The sequence below is a fragment of the Lagopus leucura genome, unplaced genomic scaffold, assembly GCF_019238085.1.
Source record: "Lagopus leucura isolate 7727_CA_CO unplaced genomic scaffold, USGS_WTPT01 Super-Scaffold_100064, whole genome shotgun sequence".
Classification (NCBI taxonomy): domain Eukaryota; kingdom Metazoa; phylum Chordata; class Aves; order Galliformes; family Phasianidae; genus Lagopus; species Lagopus leucura.
This window is the reverse complement of record NW_024962308.1, coordinates 545,752-555,315: the sequence shown is the minus strand read 5'-3', so window position 1 is coordinate 555,315 and position 9,564 is coordinate 545,752. Positions and strand designations below refer to the sequence as shown.

The 9,564-nt window shown below is 44.7% G+C and overlaps 2 protein-coding genes across 5 annotated transcripts in view; one reads left to right on the top strand and one right to left on the bottom strand.

The window, feature by feature from the left end:
* SPPL2B (signal peptide peptidase like 2B) overlaps window positions 1–4,680 on the bottom strand; it is a 39,816-nt gene extending 35,136 nt beyond the window's left edge. For all 4 annotated transcript variants that reach the window (XR_006181584.1, XR_006181583.1, XM_042886820.1 and 1 more), the window contains exon 1: window positions 4,551–4,680. Coding sequence is in view for 2 of the 4 variants with exons in the window: in XM_042886820.1 (XP_042742754.1) it covers window positions 4,551–4,604 (54 nt within the window). In the remaining 2 variants the exon portion in view is untranslated. The remainder of the gene's footprint in view (window positions 1–4,550) is intronic.
* Window positions 4,681–4,782: 102 nt separating this feature from the next.
* LSM7 (LSM7 homolog, U6 small nuclear RNA and mRNA degradation associated) lies at window positions 4,783–9,558 on the top strand. Its single transcript, XM_042886831.1, has 4 exons — window positions 4,783–4,854; window positions 5,191–5,281; window positions 6,685–6,756; window positions 9,196–9,558. The coding sequence occupies exons 1-4, from the start codon at window positions 4,810–4,812 to the stop codon at window positions 9,336–9,338; spliced, it is 351 nt and encodes a 116-aa protein (XP_042742765.1). The 5' UTR covers window positions 4,783–4,809; the 3' UTR covers window positions 9,339–9,558.
* The last annotated feature ends 6 nt before the right edge of the window (window positions 9,559–9,564 follow it).

Genomic DNA, 9,564 nt, shown 5'->3' with positions numbered 1-9,564 from the left:
CACACACACACACACACACACACACACACACACACACACACACACACCCAAGCTCCTCACAGGCAAGAAGATACAAGAAGCTGAAACACCCTTTATGCAATGCTCTGCACAGTAACACACCACCATACAGCCCCCATGAAGATTAACCCAAATCTCAGTTGAAACCAGGGCAGCTCTGTTCTGAATATTATACATACAGCTGCCTCCAAGAACTTCAGGCAGTTTTGCAGGAGCAAGCTACCTGCAGTGGAATGGCTTTATGCATCTGAAAAACCAACTTGTACAACTGAAGTCTTGATATTTATAAGAGAGAAACTATATATCTCTAAAATGAAAGAATAAGTATAGTACATGTTGCTACATTTCCATTAGCTAAGTATTACTGGAAGTCAGTAACAATCCCCAAGCAGCACACGGAGGACAGCAATATGCAACTGCGCTTTCTGAACAGCTCAGTGAATGTTCTTCAAAGAAATATTAGAGTTAAAGGTTCCTAAAGTGACACGCTCAGAACATTTTAGAAAGCTGTGCGCTCATGTGCCAAAAGCTAAGTAAAATGAAGGATGAGAGGAATTAAGTGACATATGAACAGGGCTAAAAGTAGACGAGGGTGTAGGGAGTTGCACATGGTCCATGGAGGACAAAAACGAACGCGGATTAACATTCTTACAATGCAATTATCACTGAGCATCAAAGCATAACTCTGAAGTCTGTTAACAACCACTTCAAGCTTGTTATTTTCTCCCACCTCAGAAGAGTCACATGCATTAGATTCTTTTTTTCCTGTACTGAAGGGCTCTGATGCCTTCAGCTTTTGCTTTGTTTATATCACTAGGTATCAGATAGCAAAAGTCAGGTCAAGGCAGGACAGCTGATGCACCGGGACAGCGGCAACACTTGTTACGCTTCTTAGTTTCCAGAAATCACACCATATCCTAGACCAACCTGTGAGAAATCACTCTCCTATGCAGATCCTATACAACCTTCCCACAACCCCCCTAAGGACTCTCTTCCAAGAGTTTGGAGCTCAAGCCCAGCCTGCTCCAAACACTGAAGGAAAAAACAGCAGCTCTTGAAGTTCCTTTACAATTCTTGCCTCTTATAGTACTTATGGCTTGGAAAACACTTGAGTTAAATGATGAAAGAAGGTAGGGAGGAGGAGCTCAGCCCACTGAACATCTCAAGAACCTGCAACATGAGGCACTGAGCCATCCTAGTGGCTCATTCTTGTTTGTTCCTCTCTGCCCTGTTGACACACAGGGACTCAAACCTTTGTTCTTTCACAGAAGGAAGCAACACATGAAGATGGAAACTGACCTTCCATAATGAAAGCACAAGCTAACACTAAAAGAGGCAATTTTTTTTTTACACTTTGAGGTCACAGAAGTCTGGATGTACACAGGGAGGTTGTCTTACACATTAGGATTATAAATTTGTATGGCAGAACCTGGAGGAGAAGATATAGATAGTGCTTTTTTGCTATAAGTGAACCATGACCACTCCAAATTCACAGCCATCTCAGCTCAGCCAACACAACAGGCTGAGGAGCTTGACTACTAAAATAAAACAAGCTAAACAACCAACCAACCTCTAAAAACTTTTGTGGGAGTTACAAATTTTATCCTCAGTGCAACTTCCAGCACAAACCAAGCAATGGTAACCACACCATGGCACAGGAAAAGCAAATTAGCACTTTGTCCTTGGCTTAGGAACATAGTTCCTAAGTCATAGTTACATCATTGGCAGTATTTGGTCTGCATAAATATACACAGAGAATGAAGTATTCCTTAGTCACAACTAACAAACATCCCCTGCTCTGTAAGGAACCCCAAGGACTGACATATCCACAACTCTAACAGCTGAGTGGTACAGGAACAAAGAAAACTTACACAATTCATTGCCAAGTTGCCACTGGTCTTTTTTGTTACCACTTCTTTTCTTCAAGAAATTAATCAAATTGAAAGCAGACCACCTTTTTCTTATTGGACTATACAGTGGTTATATTCTGAATTTAAGGAGAACCTATAACTTAATTTTGTAGAGATTTGTCAGACTGTGCTCTATTTCAGGAGCACAGCTCCTTAATAAGGCACGAGCTGCATCCACTCTTACAGTAGACATTACACAAGATACGCAATAGAATTCCTAAGAGTTGAGGTACATTCTCACCTACAAACTGCATGGATCAGCTTGAAGACCAAAAATAGCAGACAGTAAACTTTCAGATAAAGAAAGCACTGATTCAACAAGCACTGCAGAGAGAGGAGAGCTTCGTACTCAATGTGACAACTCCTCGTGACTAAATTGCCAACAACCACTTTAACCCAGAACTTCAGACAGTCTTTTCAACTCTATGGATTTTCATAATTATCCACTTATTTTAAGTACAATACCTGAAAATTAGTATAGTGAACAGCAGCAGGATCTCACATACCTTACTATATTCCTCATTGGTCAAAGGCTCACTCATACCTGCTGTGGTTACAGGAGAACACCAGTGCAATGAAGGAACAGTGAGAATAAGAAGGAAGTTGTATGAAAAATGGGAACTCTGATACCAGAGCATGATCTAGGGGAAACTGTACTGGTGCACTTGGACTTTTAAGATCGAACCCTTCTTCAGGAATTCCCAGATTAGTGCCTAGATTTGGGAGAGTCAGGCTTTATTAGCCACACTGCTCCCTTACCCACTATAAATCAGAATACAAGGAACAAACCTGGACACATCTCCCACTGTCCTTCCCCTCTCCCCGAGAAAAGAAAACACTCCCAAATTATCTCCTGGGGGGAAGACATGGACAAACAACTACCAAGGCAAGAGTAAGCCACTGAAGATAAACAGACACAATAATTGTGGAGGTGTTAGCTTCATTCTGGAATAACCCCATTTGTCAATCACTGGTTCTCTTACCACTGTAGTGCAAGTACATGATTGCACTCTTCCTTACCTCAAGTGAAGATGACAGACACCATACATCATACAATCATAAACAGGCAAGCAACTAAGAGATGTAAAAGCACCACAAATATCAGAGTTGTTCATGCAAGTTTTAAACAAACTAGCTTGGGTATGAGGAAAGTATTAGAGCTTACAGCAAGTTATCTTCTTGCTGCTGCAGCAGAACCAATGCAGAACCCCAGCCAGGCTGTTCAAAGCTTGCTCAAATGTGTTATGCAGCTATTCTGCTGCACAAACTCACTAAGCAACTTGCTTACAGAAGGGCAGCATGCTGCAGTAGATGGAGCTGAAGCCAAGACCTCCAAGTATCAGTTCTCAAGCAGAAGACCCTCGTTGGCATTCCACGCTGATGCAGTCACCTTTTCAAAGCTGGCAATGACCTCCATGCCAGACCTCAAACCATTCTAATACTTATTAATTTGTTGATGACATGCTGGCACTGGCAGTCCACCTGGTACAAAATGCACCAGGCAAGCAGAGATTGAGGTATGTACAGATGATGTACATGTAAGGAAAACATAAGTTTAATGGCAGTCGGCTCAGTCTATAACTGAGGATCACTAGCAAGAGAGCAGTGAGATGACAGGCAAGGGAGAGGGAGAAGTTAGGCTACTGTTTTCAGATACTACACTAATAAGACCCAACAAGACATACTGCTCTACAGAGTACCCAGAAAGCAGTTAAGATACTTTAATGAAATATTCAGAATGCAAAAGAGGAGAATTTAAAATACAAAAGCTACATACCACGTCACCATACAGAGTTCTATCCTTATCTAGATTGTCACAAGCGTTCATTAGACCTATGAAAGCTCACTTCACAGAGCTCTTCAGTAGTATCACAGAAAAGTTTAGGTTGGAATGGACCTTAAAGATCCTCCACCAGATCAGGCTGCTCAGGGCCCCCTTCATGGCCTCAGGCATCCACTGCTCTCTGGGCAGCAGTTCCAGTGCCTCACTGCTCTCACACCACAGAAGGAGAATGCAAGAGTCAAGTCATGCTGTGGGTTCAGCAGCAGCCACCTTTGTTTCACACCAGCCAGTTTCTCAGGGGAGCTTTATCAGCCAGTCTGACCCCAAAGCCAAGTGCCCAACTAGGAGGATCATCCCATGGCTAGGGTACTCTTCCTTAAGGACTACCTGGAGGAGCCTGCTGGTCAATCAATTCAACCAGTTTTTAAGAAATATAACGACAATGTCAGTAAAAACAGAACAAAGAAGGCTAACATGGGAGCACTGAGAAACCGTGATGGGCACAACGCCAAGGAACAGCGGCGGAATGCAGTGCGGAACATGAACGGTGCCGCCTTCTCTCCAGCAGAACACTGGAGGTTGGCCATTCCCACCCTGTGAGTGGCTCACCCTCTCACTGCTGCCAGCGGGCCCCTCCGCACATCGTTAAAGCCCCAATAAGGGATCGCGCTACGACCGAGCGGGGCCGGGCCCACCCACACCACAGCTCCAGCCAGCGCTACGGGACCAGCGCTGAGCTCTGCTCACAGCCGCCCCCTGCTCAAGTGCTGCCTCCAACCCCCGCAAGGCAGCTCCAGCACAAAAGCCAAGGCGCTTCCAAAGCCGGCACAGCCGCTCACCTGCGGCAACGAAAGCAGAGGGAGCAGAAGGAGCGCAGCCCATCGCGTCGCCATGCCGGGTCCACCGCGCCGCCGCCCGCTTTTGTTTCTGACCGGGCCGGGCCAGGCCCCTTCCGCACCGGGTATCCCAGCAACCCGCCCCGGAAGTTCCGCCCCGGAAGTTCCGCCTCGGAAACCAAGTACTGGAAGTCCCACCTTGGCGGTCCTCAGGGAGCCAATGGCTCGCGTCGGCGTGAAACGTCATTTCTGGTGGCGGTAAATGGCGAACGTCGGAGGGGGTGGCGGTGGTGCGGGCAAGATGGCGGTGAGGAGGGGGCGTTGGTGGGTGCTGGACCTGTTCTCGTAAGGGCTCCTTAGGAGCTAAGAGAGCTCTGGGTGGGTGCTGTGATTCTGTTGGGTGGTTCTGGGGCGTGGTGTGGGCGGCCCGGCCCTGCCCTGCGGCTGTGCTCCTGTGCTCGGCGGCCGCTCCTTCGTGCCTGACTTTGCTCTGCAGGTGATTTCTTCAGTAGTGTTATAAGCAGGATTGTGGGGGGAAGAAAAAAATATAGAAGTGCTGTGATCTATGTAACGAAGTAGGAGATGTGGTGAGATCTGGCAGGTTTTGTTTTGAATTCACTTTGTCTTTGTTTCTCGTCTTCAGGATAAGGAGAAGAAGAAGAAGGAGAGCATTTTAGATCTCTCCAAATACATCGACAAAACGATCCGAGTGAAGTTCCAGGGTGGGAGAGAAGGTGAGCAGGCATGAGACCTGGGCTGGGCTGTGTGTGGCTGCAGCGAGCAGCTCTGTGTGTGTGCACTTCTATCTCTCCTGGGGTCACCTCACTGTCTTTAGAGGCAGGATGGTGGCTAGTGGGTGCTTCTGTTCCTTGCAGTTTGCTGTTTTTTGGTGGGAAGCTTCTCTTCACGTTTCTGTGAATCCCCTTGCTTGAATTTTATGAGCACTTCATCTGTGTGCCTTTCTTTCATCTTCTGTTTGCTGTCTTGAATTTCCTTGTATCATTTTCCAGACTTTGCGAAGGTTGCACTGAAAGCAGCAAAGAAAGATGTTACAGTTCATTCACCCGTCTTCCTTCTCGTCTCTTAACTACATGTTCCTTTAGTTCTTCTCTTGTTTTAACATATTTTAGCATCTATATTCATTGCTTTTGGGGCTGTTACGTTTCCTCTCCTTTGCCATACCTACATCTGACCATCCCAGCATGCTGGCACTGCCATCTGCAGACCATTTGTTCATCTGAAAATTAACAGTATGCTGTGTGGGAGCTTTGCAAAACCAACTCAGTTTGTCTTTAAAGTCTGATTTACAGCTCCAGTGGGCCTGGATGCTTACAAATCTTCAAAGTTACTTGTATGCATGCTGTTAAGTGTGGGATAACTTTATGGTTTTTTTTATTCTAGTTCTTGTGTGATTGACAATTCCACTGGATCTATTGGTTTAGATTTTCTTCACAGAAAAATTATGTTGATTACCCATGTGATCTTCGTGTAGTGCCTAGGACTGTAAGAGTCTCTTCCTTGATTTAAGTTGGTAGCAATATAGTAATGCTAATGGTACTGATTAGGTATTTTTCAATACAAGAACTCATTCTGTGTAGCCCTGCAATTTATTTACTAGTCTAGTCTTGAAGAATTGTGTTCTGTTTTAAACTAATGCCGTTGGTATTAGTATGGTATATCCTACGGGTGTAGGACGTTCCTATAAAGCTAAGAAGATCCATCCTCCAGTTGTCCTTCTGGACTATATTTGTCTAAGGAAAGCACTGGTCTTAGTTTGTCTTTCCCCTTCTGTAGGGAACTTTTATTTGTAATCTCTCCAGCTTATTTGCTTATTTGCTATGTTGAGGTATTCTTGAAAAGCACATGAAATTGGCAGTAAGCTCTAAATTTTTTTTAAGGCATCCATGCTTCTGGAACTGATTGGGGAAAAAAAGAAATGAAGCTTCAGTTGAGACAGTTTGGGGTCTTATGCGTTTACATTTTGATAGAGGGCACTGTTTAATGTTGCTATTAGTTGGTAACCTTGCTCAAAGAAGAGAACTGAACTGGAGAACTGAGGGTGTCCTGTGCATGGTTCTGTGTTGCTGTGTTTCTAGTTTTGATCTCTAATCATTCTGTTGTGTGTGGTCTTTAATAGCAAGTGGTGTCTTGAAAGGATTTGACCCTCTACTGAACCTTGTGCTTGATGGTACCATTGAATATATGCGAGGTAAGTAATACGCAGTCTGTGTAAGTCAGCTTTCCCTTAACCGTACTTGGTAGGTTGGGGATTCATGATCCTTGAAGTCCCTTCCAACCCTGGCCATTCTGTGATCACCCTGTATCCTCAAGAGCAATTGATTTTAAAAGAAAATTGAAAGTTCTGTGAATGAATGGCCAGAATCTGTACATTGACTTATCTGAGCTCAGAGTTGTAGACAGCAGCTAAGCATAAAGGAGGGGGTAAGATAAACCAAGTAAGTTTTACCACGTTTTCTGTGGTACAGCATTGTTATCATAGTACAGGTTGGGTTGGAAGGAGCCTTAGTCATCATCCAGCTCTGGCCCCTCGCCTTAGGCAGGGGCACCTCCCTCTAGACCAGGTTGTTCACAACCCCATCCAGCCTGGCCTTAAATGCTTCCAGGGTGGGGGCATCCACAACCTCTCTGGGCAACTTGTGTCAGTCTCACCACCCTCATAGTACGGAATTTCCTCCTAATATCTACCCTCTTCCAGCTTAAAGCCATTTCCCTTTGTCATGCCCTTATAAGAAGTCCTTCCCCTGTAGGGTAGCTTTCCTGTAGGCCCCTTCAGGTACTGGAAGGCCACTCTAAAGTGCCCCTGGAGCCTTGGATTCTCCAGGCTGAAAAGCTCCAGCTCACAGTCTGCCTCTCTAAGGGATGTGCTCCAGCTATCTGATCATCTTCAAGGCCTTTTGTTAGTCTTTGCTTGAGCTCCTGTGCAACTTATTTGGTACTCCTGTTCTTTTAAGTTTGAATGAAGTCATTCCCTTCAGATAAGGCAGTTGGCTTTTACTTTCTGGTACTGCTGGAGAGATGACAGTTTTGGGCAAAGTGGGAAGAGTGTTTCAGTAAGAGTTATTATCTTACTGTCCTGTAAACTCTTCTGTAAGTACATTCTTTTCATTTCCATGGAACTGAAGCCTTCTGTGGCTTCTTTGAGCTAATAGAGCTGTTAGAGATTTTTTTTTTTTTTTTTTTTCATAAAATCATAGATTATTTGCAGTTGGAACAAGGACCATCAAGGCCAATTCCTGGTTCCACCCAAAATCCACACTCTGTGTCTGAGAGTGTTGTTCAAAGACTCCTTGAGCAGCTTGGGGCTGTACCCACTGCCCTGGGCAGCTGTTTCATGCCCTCTGCAATCCTGATGCTCCTGAACCCTCCTGTTGTTCCCTTGGTCTCTGTTGCTGTCCCCAGAGAGCAGCACTGCCGCTCTGCTCTCTGTGAGAAAATGCAGCTGCCATGAGGTTTCCCCTCAGCTTCCTCTGCTCGGCTGAAGAAACTCAGGGCCCTCAGCCACTCCTCATACATCTTACCTTCCAGACCCTTCACCATCTTTGTAGCCATCCTTTGGATGCACTGATAGTTTTATGTCCTTACAACATGCGGTGTCCAAACCTGCATGCAGTAGTCAAGGCGAGGCTGCGCAAGTGCAGGGTAAAGTCATAGAGTGATTTAGGTTGCAAGGGACCTTTAAGGATCACAGATTTCCAACCCTTCCACTAGATCAAGCTGCCCAAAGCCTCACCCAGTCTGTCTTTGAATACATCCAAGGCTTCTGCAGGCAGTCTGTACCTGTGCCACATTGTATTCACAGTAAAGATTTTTTTCTTAATAACTGTCTTTTAGCTTAAAATTCATACTACTTGCCCTATCACTACACTCCTTGTCAGAGTTCCTCAGTACCTTTTCTGTATGCCCCCTTTAGGTACTGGAAGGCTGCTGTAAGGTCTCCCTGGTGCCCTCTCCAGGCTGAATGGCACAAGTCTCCCCCAGCCTTTCTTTGTTGCAGAGGTTCTCGAGACCTCATGTTTCTTTGTGGCCTCCTCTGGTCCTGCTCTAGTGGGTCTGTATCTGTGAATATGTCAACACTTGAAGGAGCACAGAATTGGTTCTTGCTGGGCTGTTTGTCTGTTCCTACGCACAGCCTCTTCTGGTTTGGTCTAGGAATAGACAACCAAAAGATTTCTGGTTACTGCACTTTGAATTCAGGGTTTTCTGATTTTCACTGACCCCAGAATGTTTGCCCACAATGTCATTTGAAATAGGAATCAGGATTGTTGTTGTTGTTTTTTTTTCCCCCTACTCTTTTTTTGTCACTTGTATCTGTGCTTTTGATTGGAATGAATGAAGGGACCTTAGAATTATTTAAAAAAATGTATGTTCTGCTTTGCATACAAAGTGGAGTACTTTGTCACTCAGTAGCAAGTGCTGCTTTGAGAACTAATGAATCAGTAATGTGCTGTAGTTATCAGATATTACTGCTGTGTCACTTTTAATAGTCTGTGTTCAATAAAACAATGCTGAAAAGTCTGGAAAAATTGTGGGTTTTTTCTTTTTTTTTTTTTCTTTTTTTCCAGTTGATGGAATTTATTATATTATCTTCCTTAGGTTTCCATTGTAACTAGAGATCTCTGCTTTTCAGACCCAGATGATCAATACAAATTAACAGAAGACACACGTCAGCTGGGACTTGTGGTCTGCAGAGGGACTTCTGTGGTTCTCATTTGCCCACAGGATGGAATGGAAGCAATTCCAAACCCTTTCATTCAGCAGCAAGATGGATAATGGCTCTGGGCTGTCGTTGAAGACTTTTTGGGTGCAAATCATTGGAGGAAGATTGGAGAAATCAGTGTGTGAGAAGTTTCATGTTTTTGGAGAGAAGTTTGAATGCATGTTTACTGGTGTGAAAGAGCAGTTAACTTTCATTTTTGTGGCTTTTTGTGAACAGGAAGAGAATGAGATGTGATGTGCAAGGCACAAGTTCTGATTCATTGGGGGGGGGGGGGGGGGG

What these genes read in the sequence shown, in the direction of transcription:
- LSM7 (XM_042886831.1), top strand. Translation starts at nt 4,810, where the DNA reads ATGGCGAACGTCGGAGGGGGTGGCGGTGGTGCGGGCAAGATGGCG. An exon ending in GTTCCAGGGTGGGAGAGAAG is followed by an intron (nt 5,282 to 6,684) that starts GTGAGCAGGCAT and finishes GGTCTTTAATAG; the next exon opens with CAAGTGGTGTCTTGAAAGGA. An exon ending in TACCATTGAATATATGCGAG is followed by an intron (nt 6,757 to 9,195) that starts GTAAGTAATACG and finishes TCTGCTTTTCAG; the next exon opens with ACCCAGATGATCAATACAAA.